Source organism: Nilaparvata lugens, chromosome 9 (assembly GCF_014356525.2).
Source record: "Nilaparvata lugens isolate BPH chromosome 9, ASM1435652v1, whole genome shotgun sequence".
NCBI classification, from domain to species: Eukaryota; Metazoa; Arthropoda; class Insecta; order Hemiptera; family Delphacidae; genus Nilaparvata; species Nilaparvata lugens.
The window spans coordinates 21,904,034-21,925,132 of NC_052512.1; the positions used below are offsets into that span (position 1 = coordinate 21,904,034).

At 32.7% G+C, this 21,099-nt stretch overlaps 1 protein-coding gene across 2 annotated transcripts in view; it reads left to right on the top strand.

Annotated features, from left to right (window-relative positions):
* Positions 1 to 21,099, top strand: part of LOC111057429 (ras GTPase-activating protein 1) — a 101,558-nt gene that overhangs the window by 21,140 nt on the left and 59,319 nt on the right. For both annotated transcript variants that reach the window (XM_039435631.1, XM_039435632.1), the window contains exons 7-9: positions 5,362 to 5,537; positions 14,310 to 14,420; positions 17,689 to 17,853. In XM_039435631.1, coding sequence (XP_039291565.1) covers positions 5,362 to 5,537; positions 14,310 to 14,420; positions 17,689 to 17,853 — 452 coding nt within the window. The remainder of the gene's footprint in view (positions 1 to 5,361; positions 5,538 to 14,309; positions 14,421 to 17,688; positions 17,854 to 21,099) is intronic.

A 21,099-nucleotide genomic window follows, 5' to 3' on the forward strand; every position in this document is an offset into this window, starting at 1 on the left:
AAAGAAATTTTGAATAAAATATTGTTGTTAAGACAACGATTTTCTGAAAATATTGAAATAATTAATAAATTATTGATAATCAGTAATAAGGAAACCCTATTACTAATTATAATAATAAATAATAAATGTGTATTTCCCAAAAAACTAAAACTACAACATCAATTACAAAAATATTAGATAAATTTCAATATTACATACAATAGTTAGTTACAAAAGATTCTTATAATGTGTTCTCTACTTGTTTAGTTTTTCTGTGTGGAGATCGACCTACTCCACTATGGCGTACCATGTTCTAGAGTAGGTTTTGTTAGTTTTTTTGTGTGTATTATCAATTAGTTAGTGTTTAGTAAGTCATTAGGTGGTTAGTATATCATAATTGCAAATTATTCGGTATTCTCATCTAATGGAATGAATTCAGGAAAAATTCAATCAAACACAATGAATGTTTAGAAATTCATTATTAAAAAAAAGGATTACCACTTCACAAAATATTATATACATGACAATATCCTTATTCTAAATTGATGATGGGCCCATATATTTGTTTAATAAAGTCTTTCATGAATCTCAATGCCGGAAAATATAATTTGATCATCACATTACCTCGGTATCGAGTATTTGGTAATTTTTTTTCAATTCAATTCAATTTATTTATCCTTTTTACAACATAGTTATTGTACAAAGTAGTTATGAAATAAATAACTTAAAACTAAAACAAAATAACTTAAAATAGCAGGTTAACAAAAACACGGAAGGTCCCTGCAAAGGCAAAGCCTGTGCGCAGGGGCCGAGTGTTACAAAAAACTACAGAACCAAAGTGAAAGCATAAAACAAAAATATAAATTATAAGTATGAAATTTGTATAATAAAAAATCTCGAGAATACAGACAATTAACAAGAAATAATGAGCTTATTTAAGAGAAAAAAAGAGTTGAAAGGTGAACAGTTACAAGAAATCGAACAAATCAGTAGAGTTATGCGATGTGATCCATTGACTTATTTCGTTAGAAAGATTTCTGGTCAAATAGTTAGAGATAAAATGATCAGGTATTACGTTAACAAGTTTATGGACAATGTAATTGAACTGCCTTCTACAAATGGATAAAACTGTATGATGAGATTCGAAAGTGATGGATGAGGGACGAAGATTGTACGGTGATAAACGGAGATTGAAAATATTACTATGCTTATTCATGTAGATTATCAAGTTTTTCGTGTGAAGCTGCCTGACAGTCAGCACATTCAGTTCCCTGAAAAGATTGTCACTAGGGAAACGTCTGGGCTTTCCAAGAATTGCCTTTAATAAGGTCTTCTGAATAACAATTATCTTATTCAAGTGATTCATGTAGGCAGCGCCCCAAACGATAATCCCATATTGAAGAAAAGACTGGATGTAAGCACAATAAACCAATCTAGAAACGGCTATGTTACTCAATTTACTGATAGTGTAGAATTTGTTGATCCAGTGTTTAAGCTTATTACAAATGACATTGATGTGGACATCCCACCGAAGATGTTGATCAACAGTGACACCCAGATACTTGAAGAATTTTTCTCTACCTAATTTTGGACAACTACAATCTAATGAATCTGAAAGGTTACAATCAGGACTATGAATATGAATATGAGTGAGATCAAGCGGCAAACCAACAACATTCGGTGAAAAGGCTAAAAATACACTTTTCTTTGCGTTGAGGGTAAGAATATGCTCATCTAACCAGGCTTTAACAGTTCTCAATCCAGATTCAGCCCTACTTTTAACCTCTTCCCATGAATTACCAGTAAATATTAAGGCGGTGTCATCTGCAAAAGCAAGTGTCACACAGTTCTCAATATCAAGTTTGATTAAATCATTAATGTAAATAAGAAAAAGGATAGGAGATAGCACCGTGCCCTGTGGGAGACCAAAATCACTCAAAAGTCTAGAACTAGTTTTATTTTCTAAGGTAAGCTTTTGATGTCTATCACTCAGGTAACTGGTGAATAATCTGAGGGGTACACCACGAATTCCTAATTTCTCCATCTTGTTCAGTAATTTTGAATGAGGAATGGTGTCAAAGGCCTTAGCTAAATCCAGGAAAATGGCTATTGTTTTCTTATTATTAGTGAAGTTATTGGCAATTGTTTGAGTTAAGAGAGTTATAGAATCAATTGTATTTTTGTTAGTCTGAAAGCCATACTGCTGTTTATGAATGACCTCGTGTTTGACTAAGTAACCAATTAATCTAGACTTGATTACTTTTTCCATTATTTTTGAGAAACCACTTAACAGGCTGATTGGGCGGTAATTGGTTGGGTCCTTAGGATCCCCCATCTTATGAAGCGGTATAATATTAGCTAACTTTAAACTAACAGGGAAGTGCCCTTCTAAAAAACAACGGTTTATTATTACTGTTAATGGTTTAACAATGTGTGGAAGTATAATTTTCAATGTTCTATTGCTTATTTTGTCAATTCCCGGAGCAGAGTTATTGTTGAGAGAGTTAATAATAGCTGATATTTCACTTTCGTTTGTGGGTGATAGGAAAAAGGAGCCATGACCATTTACAGAAGAGTTCATGAACAGATTACCATCAGATGCATTGGGATTATTACTTATCAGCTTTTCAGCGAAAGTTTTACCTACTTCAACAAAATGACGATTTAAGATGTCTGCATCAATTTTAGGAACAACCTTTTTACGGCACTTACCCAATAATTCATTCAACGAGTCCCAAACTCTCCTAATATTGTTTTTATTCTGATCAATCTTGTTTTTATAATAGTCGCATTTACACTGTTTTAATAATTTATTAAGCATATTTCTGTAAGAGATGTATTCGGCTTTTAATATTACATTAGAAGGCTGTTTAGAGAGCTTTTTAAAAAGTTTATCGCGTTTAGCAATTGCCACAATAAGTCCCCTGGTGATCCAAGGCTTCAAAGGTTTTAATCTATGTGGAATATGTACTTTAACTGTAGCCTGTTCTACATGGGATGAAATCTTGTCAGTCAGAAAAAGCATTTGATCATCCAAGTGTAAATTAGGGCTTAACACCTCACTCCAATTTTCTTTTTGAATAGAAGACAATAATTTATCATAATCAGCTTTATTGTAATAATTAATAGGTTTGTCAGACCCATCAATATCAGCCGCAAGATCAACGTGAACACTAGTACAAAAATGATCAGTTATATTAGTTTTCATAATAGAGCTGATAACATTATCAGAATTGAACGAAGAGTTCTTGAAAAAATGTGATCGATACATGATTCAGTATTGTTATAAATTCTTGTAGGTTTATTTATGTAGGATTTCAAACCATTTAACGATAATATTTCAAAATATTCACTGGCTAAATTAGTATTTCTATTCAAATGAATATTCATGTCACCAGCGAATATTACGTTAGATTTATTCCTTAGATTTAACAAACAGTCATTCAAGCTGTTCAGAAAAATATCAACATTGGATGAAGGCGATCTATAAACAGCGATAACAGTTATCTTTTCGCTAATTCCTGGCACTTGTACATCCAAACAAACAGAGTTGGCTTCATTAATCTCACAATTCAGCTCATCTACAATCAAGTTACTTTTAAAAAATATACAGATTCCGTTACATTTATTGATTTTTCCTATTTTATTAATTACTGAATAACCATTTAGGTTAAAATTGAATTCATCATCATCGACCACCCAAGTTTCACTAAGAATTATAATATGAAAGTCAATTGAACAATTACTAATTACGTAAGAGAACTGATCGAAGTTTTTTTTCAAACTTCTAATATTTAAGTGGATGACATTAAAAAAAGAGTTGCATTCTCTATTACCAAACAACTCAGTTCGACACTGGAAAATATTCTCAATTTCAATAGTATTGTAACATTCGAGGGAAATATGTTCGTCAACGTCATTGACAAGAACCATACTTAAAAAAAGTAAGAAAGAAGAAAGAAAGAAAGAAGAAAACGGAAAGTTAAGAAGATATGAAAAAGCTTAGAAGAAGCCAACATATGCACGTTGAGTCTCCACAATCTTATCGTAATGATTCATATTAGAGAGAGAAAAAAGATGACCATATCTGATGCAAATAAAATCAATTATAAAATAACGAAACTACCGTAGTTACCTCGGCAAAATATGAAAACTAAACTTAGAAATCCTAATCTCCAACCAGACACTCACGCATCAAGAAATCCTGATTACTAATAATAAATATGCTTTATAATAAAAATAATAGAAGCTTTATAATAATTCAAATTATATTTATTCTATTTTATATTATTCTATTCATAATAATAATAAATAATAATTCTATTTATAATAATTAAAAAGCTTTATAATCAGTAATGATGTTTCATAATTGCTTAAAAGAAAACACAGCTTGGCAATTATTTCCTATCCTCCATATCCGTGCTAACCTGTTCCTCTTATGATGCACTTGGAGTCCCTTGTCTCTTATTCATAATTGTGGATTGATTTAGCATTAACAAGGATCGTTCTTGCATAGTCAGTCGTAAATTAGTTTGCCACAAACATGGACCGCTGTGAAATAAAACAGCCAAGAATAATTTATTTCTAATTCGAACTTAATACTTATCTTTCTAAAAGGAACAATTCAATTATTACATTAGTGTGAACGATTATCTCAAGTACATTCAGACTTTAACCCTTTGAATTGTAACGTAGTCTAATTATACACTCTACTTTTACAGTAATGATCCAGTTATAACGTTTAAGAAAACTATTGATAATTACTTTTCCCAATGGTATATGACATAATATTTATCAAAACAAATTAATAATAACATTTCTATTTTACTTGAGTGAATTACTTTTGAAGTTAGTCAACTCTCAGAATTAACAAGAATTTAAATATTAATTTCGCACATAATCTATGAATGTGCTCTAATGAAAGTAACAATGAAAAGTAACTAAAATATAATAAAGAAGTATAACAAATAGTTTACCTTTAATAGCGGGTTTGAGTATAGCTTATATACAAATATCTTCGTATGTCGAAAAATTCAAAATCACTTAACAAAATAGAAAGAAAGAAACTTGAAGTGTATAATCACATCGTGGAGTTTTTGTTTAACGTAGGGCTGCTTGCCGACAACTGAATAAGGAGAAAATAATTTCTCCCCTCTACCAATACAAGCACTGGCTGAGTAAGCACAAATAAATAAATGCTCTCTTTGTTATTCTTCTTCCTAAATGTTAATATTTATTTGCCATATTATAAAAGAAAGGGAAATGAAATGTGATTCATAATCTAAATTCGTTTCATACTGACATTTTCAAACTCATTATTAGTAAAACTAATACTAAACCTAATACAAAATTAATAAAACTATCATTTTTTGTTTGTTACAGGTATAAAGATGCAAGATTACTTGTATAAGAAGAGCGATAAGCAACAAAAGAAATGGAAGTCGATGTATTTTGTGTTAGTAGTCGATGGAACGGATACTCACCTCATATTCTATGAAAGTCCAAAACGTACAAAACCTAAAGGGCTTATCGACTTATCATGTGCCTATCTCTATCAGGTAATCCAATTCTAAAATGTTTCAAATTACATAATTCAAATGTGTAAATAGTTATTGAATAATCAAATAAATAATCATTTGATTTGTTCTAGTTAAATATGAGACAAATGACTGATTTTCAAAAACGGCTAAATTGATCCATATGAAACTTCCAGAACATGAAGTGGACAATCTATAAATATATAGCTACATTTAACATCAATTTGTAATATGCATGCTAATGCAATAAGTAAGTTCCCTTATTGCTTTTATTTTTCTTTGTTAGTAATGTTTTTGTTTTTTTTGAAAAATAAAGTTCATTTCTTTCTTTCTTTCTTTCAACCTTGCGATGACATCTGATCAGCTGTTCCACTGTATTTCGTAAACATAATCACAAATTGACTCAGTAAACAATGGCGAGTCTGCTTTTACTTTCCTTGCCCTATTACCATAGGTAAGGAAAGTATTGCTTTCCGAAAAAAATTAAGGTACCCCAATTTCTAAATTTCTATACGTTTCAAGGTCCCCTGAGTCCAAAAAAGTGGTTTTTGGGTATTGGTCTGTATGTGTGTGTGTGTATGAGTGTGTGTGCGCGTCTGTGTACACGATATCTCATCTTCCAATTAACGGAATGACTTGAAATTTGGAACTTGAGGTCCTTACACTATAAGGATCCGACACGAACAATTTCGATCAAATGCGATTCAAGATGGCGGCTAAAATGGCGAAAATGTTGTCAAAAACAGGGTTTTTTGCGATTTTCTCGAAAACGGCTCCAACAATTTTGATTAAAGTTATATCTAGAATAGTCATCGATAAGCTCTATCAACTGCCACAAGTCCCATATCTGTAAAAATTTCAGGAGCTCCGCCCCATCTATGCAAAGTTTGATTTTAGATTCTCAATTATCAGGCTTGAGATACAATTTGAACAAAAAATTTCGAGTGGAAAATATTGAGCATGAGAATCTCTACAATTAATGTACAGTAACATTTTCACCTAAAATTAAAAATAAGCTCGAAATTCGAGAAAATGTGATTATCCAATTACAAACTGTTGATTCTATTAAATGATTCACTATGAAGAGATAGCAGACCTCGTGTGTCTCCAGCGTTATTGCCCTGTCACCAGCTGACTCAAATTTCTGAATAGTAGACTTGAGATGCGCGGGAACACTAACGTCAGGTGATCAATTTTCATAACGGCAAGGAAAGTTGTGTGAGTGCGCCACACCAGATTTTTGAGAATTGCTCTGTGGAAGAACAACCTGCCGTGATTAGATTTGACTGTCGTTATGATTCTGGCTCATAGTGGTGGATCAATGTTTCATAACACGTTACAATTCTTTTGAAAAATATTCTCCTTCAGTAGCATACCGATTTTTCAACTGTTGACTGATTTGAAGCCGGGTTTCTTCGTGAGCGTCCGTGAGTTGTCTATGCTCCCATCTTGCAAATGTTTTGTTGCACTGCAGTTTGTTGTGAATAATGTTATGGACAGCTCCAACACTCCAATTTACTTTTCCTACAGTTACGTTGAAAAGTGGCCATTGCTGCACTGATTACAGAACGCAAAGAATCACTTTTCCGCTCTAGTGCGGGAAAAATTTTTCTGCACTCCAGATTTGCAACATGGCAACGCAAAATACTTAGTAGGTTATATGGAGCAACAGTGCAGCAAAATCAAAATGAAGTTGGTAAGAGTGACTGGGCTGCTATAGTGAGCAGAGGTGCAACGAAGCACAACGAGCACAGCATTAAGTAGATATTATAACCAAGGACAACGAGGACTTTAGGATTTTAGGATTAAAATCAATAATAATATTACACAGTAATAATATCAATAATAAAATTATCAATAATAAAATTACACAGAAAAACATTTGATGCATTTCAGGCAATTTTACCCATAATTACCCACTTTTCATATTCAATGGTAACTGTAGGAAAAACTTAATGTGAAATACGTGCGCAAAGTTCCTCTGCTGCACTCAAGAAACCATTCCGCCCTCGCCTACGGCTCGGGCGTAAACGTTTCTTTCGGTGCAGCAAACTGTCACTTTGCGCACTATTTGCACAAATAACTATTTCCACTTATAAATTCAACAGTGATATGCCTATTGTCCCGAATTAACAAATAAATTCGAGATTCGAGAGAGGAAGTCCCAACTTTGACTGGTTGTCCACTGCATTGAATGCCACAAACTTTTTCACAGCCACTGTTTTACCCATTTGTAAACGTTTGAACGTTTCAAACAATGGTCTCCCTACACTTTTAACATTCTTTTGTGGATTTTACTACCTTTCTCACCTTCTGCAACTAAAAATCTGATCACATCACGTTGTTTTTCCATGGTGCAATTCTCAAGCGGACTCGCCATTGTTAACTGAGTCAATTTGTGATTATTTTAAAGAAATACGATGGAACAACTGATCACATGTCATCGCAAGGTTGCCAACTTCATGCTCTGAAAGTTTCATATGGATCAATTTAGCCGTTTTTGAAAATTAGTAAATTGTCTCGTTACTTATTGAATGACCCTCGTAGCTATTTGTAAATCTGGGAACAAAATTACAGCTTTATTCCCCATGGGCGGAAATGCACTTCTGATGTACAATAACAGTTATAAAAATATATCGTTCATTCTTCTCTCATAGTGATGCTGTGGCTCCAAAGCTTGTTCAAACTTCAAACATAACTCAAAACTACAGATAATAGTTGACTATCACTCTAGATTTCTAGATAATTAATTATTTATTTATTTATACGTGGATACAATAACAAATCATATAAATATGATTGGGAAGGAACAACAGACTTGGCCAAAAACTGTTCCATTCCCAGATTTTGATTACATGTCCAAAAAATAGGTTATGTTTCTTCTGTGAGAAGTTCAAGCTCAACTTTCGTCCAAAAATAAATATGAGATGCAAATTTTAAATTTAGAAAAATTAAAACACCAAATTATAGTTAAATATTACACTTAATTATCACAGCACATTGTATTAAGTTATTTTATGAATTTTGAAGCCAAAAATACACACAAATTCTCACTAAGAACAGCTGATGATCTATCAACATGAAATAATTACAACATCTCTATATCTATAAAAGGCTAAGCCCCGACAGACTGAAATCACACCACAGACCAAACTACTGAGCCTAAAAACTTGAAATTTTGCACAATTGTTTATGGTAGCCTCAAAACATCCACTAAGAAAGGATTTTCAGAAATTTGCACCCCTGAGGGAGCTGGGACCCCCCCAAAATTTTGTACTTTTTAACCGTTCATTTCACAGTAAAGTCATAAGGTACTATTTTGTTCAGCTACGAAAAAAAATTATATCTATGCAGAAAAATTCTGATCAGGAGCACAGGGGGGTTCAGGAGAGGGCATTTTTTGAAAATTTTGATGCAAAATCACACTACAGCTCAAACTAATTGGCCTACAGACTTAAAACTTTGCACAAATATTCTTCAAACATGCTAGACGCACACTAAGAACGGATTTTGATATATTTTGCCTCTAAGGGTTTCAAAGGATGAAAAAGGATCCTATTAAGTAAGGTTATAAACATGGTAAAGTGAACGCCATGGAACTGAGATAATTGACGCATAATGTTGTAATCATTGGAAAGCTTAAAATAATTTTGTCAATCAGCTGATCAAATTAATTTTGCGTTGAGAGCGCGAGCGTATTGTATGTGTATATTCGCCACGTGTGTATGTCGTTAACTATCTCTAAAATAAGTTAAGCTGGTTCATACACGTACGGGATAGGAAAATAATGTATGGCGCATCATCACGTCTACTGGACTAATTAACTTGAAATTTTGCATATAGATTCTTAATCAACCAAGGATGGTAATAGGCTATTTTCAATTTTTAATAATTTCATTACGTCAAATTTCAGATTGTCAAGTTTTAAAATAGATCCTTGCGAAGCACGGGTTACTGCTAGTTATTTATAAATCCATTGGTTTCCAACACAGAAGCTTAGGAACATGCCACTACAATTAGGGTCAACATCAATTGGAGTGACGAAGGAAGAGGGTAGCGGGGAAGGCATCTAAGGGCCCCGAAACGGGGCGTAGTCGCAGTTTTTATGATTATCTTTTTTTCTCATTTCTTTAATTGGAAACTGTTTTCCTTGACGGAATGAAACATTCCTAAATAATTCAAAATAGCTGAAACTTTACACTATTTTCTCTATATTTTATTTTGTGTTCAGTTTTCCAGTTTTTCAAAGCTTAATTTGAACGTGAACTGCGACTACGCCCCGTTTCGTAAAGCCAATTTTCTGACTCCAGATGTTTTAAGTCCAGAACTTGGCTAAATTAAATATCGAGCTCGGAAACCGGCCCTTAAAGTATTGGGAATAATACATGTACCTAAATCTTTCCACTTCCCTCTGATTTCGGCGATTCACTATGTCTTGACCCCTAGTATGGTGACTATGTTTTTGAATCATGTATAATATCTAACAGTCTTACGCGTCCCGTCACATTTCATACAGGTTTACGGTATCCTTAATGATGGACCCATTTTTACTTTCCTTGCCCTACTACCATAGGGAAGGAAAGTATTGCTTTCCAAAAAAAATTAAGATACCCCAATTTCAAGTTTTCTATACGTTTCAAGGTCCCCTGAGTCCAAAAACATGATTTTTTAAAATTCATATTTACTCAAGTACTTATCCGAAATGAACAATCTTTATTCTGATTGGAAGAGATAATTTCAAAGTTTTTGTCACAATCAGCGACCTAAGGTGTCTATTAGACCATAGTAAGGTCCATGAATGGGGGTGGAGGAAGATAAGAGAAACGTTTTGCTGATTCCCTGTCATAGGCAGGGTTGCCTTCTATAGGGTAGCTAATGCCGGTATATCTAAAGTAAGCTGTTCATTATAATTTAAAATGTTCATTTAAAAATCTGGTGTGGCGCACTCACACAACTTTCCTTGCCGTTATGAAAATTGCTCACCTGACGTTACGGTAGTGTTCCCGCGCATCTCAAGTCTACTATTCAAAGATTTGAGCCAGCTGGTGACAGGGAAATAACGCTGGAGACACACGAGGTCTGCTATCTCTTCATAGTGAATCATTCAATAGAATCAACAGTTGCCAATAGTTTGCAATTGGATAATCACATTTTCTCGATTATCGAGTTTATTTTTAATTTTAGATGAAAATGTTACTGAACATTAATTGTAGAGATTCTCATGCTCAATCTATTCCACTCGAAATTTTTTTTTAAATTGTATCTGAAGCCTGATAATTGAGAATCTAAAATCAAACTTTGCATAGATGGGGCGGAGCTCCTGAAATTTTTACAGATATGGGACTTGTGCCAGTTCATAGAGTTTATCGATGACTATTTCAGGTATAACTTTAATCAAAATCGTTGGAGCAGTTTTCGAGAAAATCGCGAAAAACCCTGTTTTTGACAACATTTTAGCCGCCATCTTGAATCGCATTTGATCGAAATTGTTCGTGTCGGATCCTTATATTGTAAGGACCTTAAGTTCCAAATTTCAAGTCATTCCGTTAAAATTGGGAGATGAGATATCGTGTACACAGACGCACATACACTCATATACACACACACACACACACACACACACACACACACACACATACACATACAGACCAATACCCAAAAACCACTTTTTTGGACTCAGGGGTCATTGAAACGTATAGAAATTTAGAAATTGGGGTACCTTTATTTTTTTCGGAAAGCAATACTTTCCTTACCTATGGTAATAGGGCAAGGAAAGTAAAAATTCACAAATAAATCAGTTGATAGATAGGGGAAGCTGCTAAAATAATTTACTTAAATTTAAAATAACAAAACTATTAGTAAACATTTATTTTTATAACCTGACGATGGTGTGATCCCCGAAACTAGTAGTTACATTACAATTTGTATTCTTGTTTTTTAATATTTTCTCAATTTTAAAGGGTACTATAATTTTATAAATACAAGAAAGAAGCCCTGAATTCATACATTTTAAAATGTTCATTTAAATTTTATTCGTCAATAAAATATATTTTTCATAAATATTTTCATAATTGAGATTACACAGGGTGTCCCACCAAGGTTGTAACAGTCGATGACCATAGATTCTTTACAACATTTCTGACCAAAAATATTTAGTAAACTTTTTTCCTATCGACCTTAGTTCTCGATATATATATCGATTTTTTGATATTTTCAGAATATGCCTACTTTCGGTCATTAAATACTCAAAAATTCGAAAACTACTGGCCGAATTCCAATTTCAAGGGTATTTTTGGAAAGAGAAAACATTTCAAACAAGAGTAATGTAATTTTATGTGTTGTTAGATATTTTTTAGTTTTTTATTAGGGCTTAGACTTGAAAAAATGCTATTCTTCAAATTCAAAGTCAAATTTCAAACCGATTTTTCTCCGGGTAATTATAGTGGTTTCAATATTTCATAAACTTCTACATTTCATAAGCTTCCGAATGAGTATAAATTCGAAAAGGTAAGTTTCATGATAAAGTGTTCAAAACTGCTTATATCTGCAATGAACACCTTAAAAATGAGGAAATTCACAAACAGCATGTATCAAGTGGTGATCCTAAAAGGATGAAATCACCTGATTATTGTACTATTTTCTGTAGCGCATTGCCTAAATCCTATATAAAATATCATGCATACAATTTTACAAGATCCAAAAAATTTATTCATAGAATAATTCAAAGTAGATGAATGACAGAATTAAAAAAACTGATAGCAATCATTCAGATGGTAATCAAGTTACATATCATGCTCACTGCTTACAGGAATTCAAAATTGCTTCCATTTCTGTTTAATCAACTACTGCTGCGTTTCATCAAGCTTCGAGCTACCTGTCTCACTTCGTTGGGCCGTGTCTTCATTATTTTAAACGTCAATCGAATTCTGGGAATCAGTCCCTCCCTGGTCTCTACAGGTTCTCTGTAAACTTTACTTTTCACTACCCCCAAAAGAAGACGTTTATTGGAGTAAGATCAGGTGAGCGTGGTAGCCAACTTACTGGTCCACCTCGGCCAATCCACCGCCCAGCATAATTTGTTATCAATCCACCCACGGACGTTTCTAGCATAATGAGGGAATGAGGGAGGCAGCCATCCAACTGGAGCCACATATTCTGCCTCAAATTGAGAGGCATGTCTTCCGTCAATTCGTGAAGTTCATTGACCAGAAAGTCCATATAAACTTCACCAATTATTCTTTCTGGGAAAATAAAAGGTTCATGTATGTGTATTGTGAAAATTTACAGCACCAGTTCTTGTGAACGTACTTTTATCTGTGATCTGTCAATAACATTTTGAAACACAATCTTGTGCTAAGATCCAACGGCAAAACTGCATCCTTGAAACAGTATCAGGTTCATTCAACTCTTGAACTGGGTATCATGAAATGGTCGAAAGTTATTAATCTTCAATATTCTTTGAACTATTCTTGAAACATCCAACATCTCAGCTGCCCATCAGATGCTGGATTGAGGATTCTGCTCGAAATACTTTGGAATAAGATTCTCAAAAGCTTCAGAGATTAAGACGGGCCTCTCTTACCTTGAAACTGATCCTAGACCCTTACCATCTTGACATCAGTCAATCTTAAAAACGTGTTATGAGATGGGTGTTCTCGGTCAGGAAAACGTCTCCTGTATACTCTCTCTGCCTCTCTTGAATTGCATCCACACTCTCCATACAACATGTTCAAGTACTAAATTAAGGTAAATTTCATGATAATGAACGCAAACACTTCTCTACTGGACAAAGTTGATACCTATCATGCCAATTAACTGGAAAGCACACTGAAAACTATACTGAAAATAGGCTGAAACATGCACTTCTTGTTATTTTATTCAGGATTTATGGTCAGGAAATAATACAAGTTATTGAAAAAGTCATATCATTGTAGAATGTTGAATTAAATAAATAAATGTTGATTGAAACTTGTTAATATTGTCAGAGATAAATCAGGTGATTTCACCCCTTTAGTTTCACCACTTGATGCATGGTGTTTGTGAATTTCCTAATTCTGAAGGTGCTCATTGCAGATATTAGCAGTTTTGAACACTTTATCATGAAACTTCTCTTTTCGAATTTATACTCATTCGAAAGCTTATGAAATGGAGAAGTTTTTGAAATATTGAAACCACTATAATTACCCGGAGAAAAATCGAGGAAAATCGGTTTGAAATTTGACTTTGAATTTTAAGAATAGCATTTTTTCAAGTCTAAGCCCTAATAAAAAACTACAAAATATCTAAAAACACAAAAAATTACATCAATATTGTTTGAAATGTTTTTCTCTTTCCAACGATACCCTTGAAATCGAAATTCTGCCAGTAGTTTTCGAGTTATTAAGTATTTAATGACCGGAAGTAGGCATATTCTGAAAATATCGAAAAATCTATATAAATCTCGAAGACTAAGGTCGATAGTAAAAAAGTTTACCAAACATTTTTTGTCAGAAATGTTGTGAAGAATCTATGGTCAACGGCTGTTACAACCTTGGTGGGACACTCTGTATATTTTGTTTATTAATTATATGTCTGTTGCAAGGATTGCAACAATTATGTTAATCTAATACTGCCATTATAATGTGGAGCTTCAGGCGGCCAACTTGACAAAATCTCTCTAAGCTAAAATTTTCCTCGTGACTGAACGAACCATCTTTACAATGTGATGTCCCAATTCTAATGTAATACTTTATTAAGATTATTAATTTTCAATCTTTTTCGCAAATCAATTTTTTAATTTTGTTGTACATTTAGGTTCATGACAGTGTGTTCGATCGTCCGAATTGCTTTCAACTGGTGGAACGTGCATTGCCCTGCCTTGCAACAGTTTCCTATCTGTCTGCCAGCTCAGCTGACGCGGCCCAGGTCAGGCATACACCACTTTCCAAATATTAATTTATAGATAAAGGTTGATAGATTACTTATAAATGACACGAGTGCTTCAAATAAAGAACGTTTCTCTGATTGGTTCTCGTGGCATTTAATTGGGATAAAAAGTTAACAGAATTTTGTGCAACACTTAATAAATATTACAACATTGAAAATATACGAGTAGTCTTTTTTGTAAAGTTTTTAGTATAAAATACATATTAAAAAAGCACAAACCCATTTTTTATTTTAAAAAATTCAAAAAAGAGTACTATGATGTTATTTTATAAATAAAAAATAAGTAAAATAAGAATGGCTGAGCCACGAGCTGAACATGGGAAAAGTGAGCACCCTATTGGTTGCTGCAGCTATTTGCCGTCCTTGTCGCCATGTCAAATATATACAACATGGCAATAACTCATCCTCAATCATCATGGCCAAATAGAACACTATCAAACAAACGCAATTTCAGCTACAATAACATAACTAGTGATTGGAGGAGAAAAATAAGAAAAATAATGGAAGTAAAAGGGAAGGAAGAAGGAGAAGATACTTACACTTTTTGTGTAGTTGAGAAGTTGATATTGTGGTAATTATTCATATTGAATGAAAAAGACTGAGAAATTGTCAAAAACCACTGATTTATTGATAGTTAGAAAGACCGGTTTCGGTTATTACACTCTAATAAATAAACTCTTTAGTTTATCAGAGATTGACAATGGTGTAATAACCGAAACCGGTCTTTCTAATTATCAATAAATCAGTGGTTTTTTGACAATTTCTCAGTCTTTTTCATTCAAGAAGATACTTACTTAAGCACTCAGTGCAATCCAATTAGTTTAAAGTAATCGGTTTATCTTGAAAACTGCTTCTATATGTCAACTCCTTCAAAACCGTTTTTTCTCTCCAGTATCTTTTTTTCAATTTCATTTATTAGATTTAATCGAGTTCCTAGTTTGTAATAATTAATTCATCATCTCATTTTAATTTTTTCCCTGTACTGATTATCAATTTATTATTATTTTCATTCATTTCATTGTATTCTTTTTTATTTAAAGATTTATACTCTATATTCTTAATTAGTTTATCATTATGATTTTGATTTTTTAACGTATAAGTTTTTATATCTTTATTATAACATTTGTATTATGTAACTTGTGTTAAGGAGGCAAGTTTTGGGTTTAACCTGTTTGCCTCCACATATTTTTTGTATGTAAATGGATAAATAAATAAATGAATTTAGCTTTTAAATAAAATTATAGGGTACTGAGATTAATATTTTTATTTGAATTAAAAGTAGCCCTAAAGAAAAAAGACAATCAATTTACCTCCTTTGTCATTGAGAGTTCTGGTTATTTAAATGTAAAATCAACATCCAAAACGGTTGTATTTAATTCTATAACACAAATTGAATTTCAACTTACAACTATATACCGTATCATTGTTGCAAAAATGTGCTAAATTTTAATCAAGTCATTCAAGCCCATATGACTGGATATAATCAAATAGACATCAAAAACAAATACATCTTGCTTGAGTCTCCAGACAACAGCGAGGTGATAGGTTATTTGTTTACTATTCCATTAATTTTCAGGATTGGGTAGATGCAATTATTATTTCAATTGTACTTGATTATTTTTTAAATAATTTGGTGGAGGATCAACAGGTACATTCCAAAACTGTTCCTCCCCCGAATTTCGATTCATACTACCACTGGCAGCCATCTGATTTGAGACTCGGTTATGCGTCGCTCACTTGGCATCTATCACAAATCAGATGCCTTTAACAACTGTTTATATCTCGGCTGCCATCTGTTGGATTTCTTTGGAAACTATACCATTCAATCATCCAATTCCATCCATATACCATTCAATTCAGGTTTTTTATTACATGTTGAAAACCAGACCACTCTTATAGTATTGTAACTCGATGCAGTTCTGATTTTGTTGTACCTGTCAGCTGTCAGCTGTGTTTACTAGTGCAATGGTCGCCGCTTGGTTAATAACTGCATAAAATCAAGTAAATTATAAACAGTAATTTATATATTTTTGTATGTTTTATTAGATTTAGATGATGATAATGATTATAGTGATTTTTCAAGTGATAGTTGGGTCAATACTTGGGCTATAATTTAGTATTGAAAGCCAACAGGACTTCCTATTATACTGGACCTGTGCCTACAAAAAAAAATGGCCGCAATATGTGGTGGCCGGCATTGATATTTTAAACTGGAACTAGACGAACTGAGATTTCGACAAACTGAGACGCTCTCTAACAGCTGATTGGTGATTTTTTCTCAGTAGGAATTTCTATAAGACCACCACAATGGCGGCAATTTTTTTTTTTTTTTTTTAGGCTCAGGTCCGGTAGTATATAGGAGGTCCTGCTTATACCCAAACGTTAGAATTTAGGTACATTTGTAGTTAAGAAACTTTTTGGATATAAATATTTTATTATGCAATTTTACAGGCTATGAGTTTACATATTATAAATGCAGATGACTCTTAAGTATTTTAGTAATTTATTCAATTGATAGTTTGGACAATACTATTGAATGCTCTAGACCCAAACGATGAGGGCTATGTGAATTTTTAGTTACCGGTATGGCATATTTTTGAATATGTATCTTATTATGCAATTTTATAGGCAATAAATTTTTATATTATTATAAATGTAGATGACCCTGAGAAGTATTTCAGGTATTCTAAAATCTGTGTAGTGTTCAGTGCAAAAAAACTTATGAGTGATTGAAAATTGAAAAAAAAAAATTCAAATGGATTTCAAATTTCAAATATTGGATCATATGACATAAAATGATTTTTTTGGTGAGTTTTATTCCCACATAATTATTCTGTGGAATTTTCTGAGAAAAATGATGCATGATACATTTATCTTATGTGCTTTGGATGTATTCCTACATGAAATCGACCGCCAGTAGTAGGGTTAAAATTTAAAATAGTCCAGAAAATAGGTTATGTTTAATTGATTGTATATAATATTCAATCAACGCCTGGAAAGCAGCTATGACTGTGATGCCCTGAAAGCTAAGGCCCGTATGCAGATACTCGGTTTAAATGGAGAAATGTCAGTTGTTCGTTTTTAAATCCCGTATGAAACTCATTATGATGAATGCAACCATATCTACAAGTAAACGTGGTTTAGCGTTGAACGTTGTGTTAGCATATGACCCTTAGTGCTACACATTAATCTATGTGACTGTTCACACTAGATCGAGGCGATAGCTTATTTGTTGGTTGATTTTCAGGAATGGATAAATGCAATCAAGCCGTTGTGTATACCTCAACAGAAACGACCGCCGAAAGTTCAACGACTGAGAGAGCTGAGGTGTTTGCAGCTGCACATATTGGATGCCCATCGACTGCCTGTCAAATTGGTTCCAAATCCGTTCTGCATTGTATCGCTCAATCAGGTTCGTTCAATTTTGAGTACTATTCACCAAAAAGTAAAAATCTCCTGAAATACTATTTAAAATTCAATTAAAAATGTTGAAGACCCTCTGGTCTAATAAATAACAATAAATTCATTTATTCCTCCAGTTAATACAGTACATAATATGAAATTATATGAAAAGAAGAGTATATCACAGCAATATTGCAAATTATGAAAATACAAAATGATACAGTTAGACGTTGTACAAAGAAATCACAATAACTCCTCTACATCAATAGAAGAATAAATCATCTCTAGTACCCCGAGGACGAAAAGTTCTGTTTGGGGCAAGATCATATTCTTAATTAAGAAAAAGGAAACAATGAATTATTTTGCTGAATCGGAGCTTGCATAATATGACCGGGTAAAGAATTTCAGTTTCGATAATGAAGGTATATTAACATTTTAATCCACTTTCCCTCATTTAAAAAGAATAACAAAAAGTAGATAGATTTGTTCTGATGAATATATACTGTACTTCTTGAACCTATCGAATAATTAGTTAAACATGGTTTAAGAGCAAAATAGATCCACCTAAAAAACAAGCTACTTTATTCACTCAATAGTTACATTGATATTTAGTTAGAATAACTATAGCTACAGACGTTTACCAATAAATGAAACAATATACAAATCATGTGGACTAGTCTGCTAATAATAATTGGACTATCTGAATATAAAATACACTTTAAATACAAAAGCAAGGCCTTGCATTGGCCTTATAAGTCTTTTCAAACAATATAGCAAAAATGAAAGCAACACTAATAATTAGAAAAGCTAAAACTAGCTTAATAACAACCAATACAATTGATGCACATTTCAAGTAATTAAGCAGACTCATAAATTTCATTTTATGAATTTCCATCCAAACTTATATTTTATTTATTTATTTATTCATGGAGACAACAGGTAAAATTGACCTTGAGAGGTTGTGAATGAAAGTCCTACATAATTTCGCTCCTGGGTTTTGGAAGATTTTGTGTTATAAATAGTCACGGATAAGTACAAATTTTGTGTTTATTTCATTATTAATTGTTTCTTGATCACGTTTTATCATTTTGTTTTAGATTTTAATTCTTAATTCTATTTTAATAAGCCAAACACCGTTTAGAGGTTAGTTTGAGGTTAGGTTTTCGAGATTTAAAAATAAACATAGATAGTTTACTTGACTAAAATTATAACCAAATTAAAATCCTATCATTTATAAATCAATTATTATTATTGCAAGTAATATAATTTCTTAGATAGGAAGATGAGCTCAAGTAGAACACCGAAGGTTAATAATAGAAATGTAAACATAGCGGGAGTACTTACGCGTTCCCAAAACCAAAATTCAAAAACGCCAAAACCAAAAACCCCAGTTCTTCAAACTACTTTAGCCGAAAAAGATGCTCAACTACAAAGTAGCCACACTAATTTAAAAAACCAATTAGAAGTAACTTTAAAAACGTCTGAGGAAGAAAGGTTAGGGATGGTAAAAGAAATTAAATCTTTGGAACTGATTATAAAATTACAAGATGAAGACCATAAAAAAGAAATACTAAATCTAAAAATCAATGTAGTCTAATGTCGGAGGAAATAAAGAAACTAAAATCTAAATTTGATAATACTAAATGTATGATAGAACCTCCGTCCAAATGCAAAAAATAGAATCTAACCTAAATGATGGGAAATGCTCTGAAAATGGTCGAAATAAAACGTACAGTGAGGTTTTGAAGACAGCAACCAAAAATATAGCTGAGGGAAATAAAGATAGGAAAGGGAGAGTTCTGCTACTGACGTCCAGTCATGGACGTGATTGCAGTGATCTCCTTGATAAAAGATTAAAAATAAATTTGATGTCCAATGTTTTTTCAAGCCAAGTGCATCAATTAATGCAGTTGTAGAGTCAGCTAGGGAACAAACTAAAGACTTTGATGAAAATGACTATCTAATTGTACTGGGTGGCTCAAATAATATAAATGAACCTAACTTGAATCATCTTCCTCAAGTAACAGAAAAAATCAAGGAAATTGTGCCACTCAGCAAAAAAACAAACTTAATAATAAGTACTATTCCTAATAGGTTTGATAGGCCAGAATTAAATGAAGCAATCAATTCGACAAACAAATCAATCCATAATACAATCAACAGCCTAAAAAATAAGAATTCTAAACAACTGGGGATTTGTTTTCTAAATGAAAGGCTGAAAAGACATAACTTCACTAATCATGGGTTGCATCTAAATAGATCTGGCAAAGTAATCTTTTGTAATAGATTGGCAGAGCTGATTGAAAGCCGTTTGCAATCCTCTGGTTTAAAAACAGTCAAAAAACAAATAACGATTTTTTAGTAAATTGGCTCAAAACAGGGAAAGGGAAATAGCTACAAATGCTAGAGATAGAGTAGCACAAGATGGTAAGGTTTTTAGTATTTATCATCAAAATATTCAGTATCTTCGCAACAAAATTGACAGATTAGAAGTATTTCTTAAACAGGAGGATCCTGACATTGTTATTTTCACAGAGCATGGCTTAAAAATAAAGGAAATAAATCAAGTTAGGATTCCAGGCTATTCACTGAGATCAGAATTTTGTAGAATAGCTCATAGAAGTGGTGGTGTATGTATATTCACTAGCAATGCTAAACATACCCAAACTTATGAACTGGATTTTGTTAAGAGATTTTCTGTTGAGATGGATTTAGAGGTGACGGGACTAAGGTTAAAAATTGATGATCGATTTGAGGTAGCAGTGTTAGGTATCTATAGGTCACCAAATGGAGACTGGCAAAAATTTTGTGAGCTGCTCCATACACTTTTGGAAATTACAACCGCTCGTTTCACAAATGTTATAGTAGTAGGAGATTTCAATACCGATTTTGCCAGGCAGGATAAAATGACAGAGGATATTAGAGATATTATTAATATGAATAATTTAGAAATTAAGGTCCACGAATATACAAGAGTAACTCGAACTTCACAGACAATTATTGATAATATCCTCACAAATATAGAAGGTTGTAATGTCAGGTTAGGTAGCTCAGATCTATCAGATCATAACTATCAAATTTTAGATGTTAAGTTGCAGGGCCAGAATCCAAGCAGAAAAAAAACTTTTGTGAAAGAAATTCAGCAATATGAGCTAGGAAATATAAATTGTTTGAAGCAGGAACTGCTTCAAGAAAATTGGAGTAGTGTTTATAACAGTTGTAACCTAAATTACAAATATAAGCAATTCATTGATAC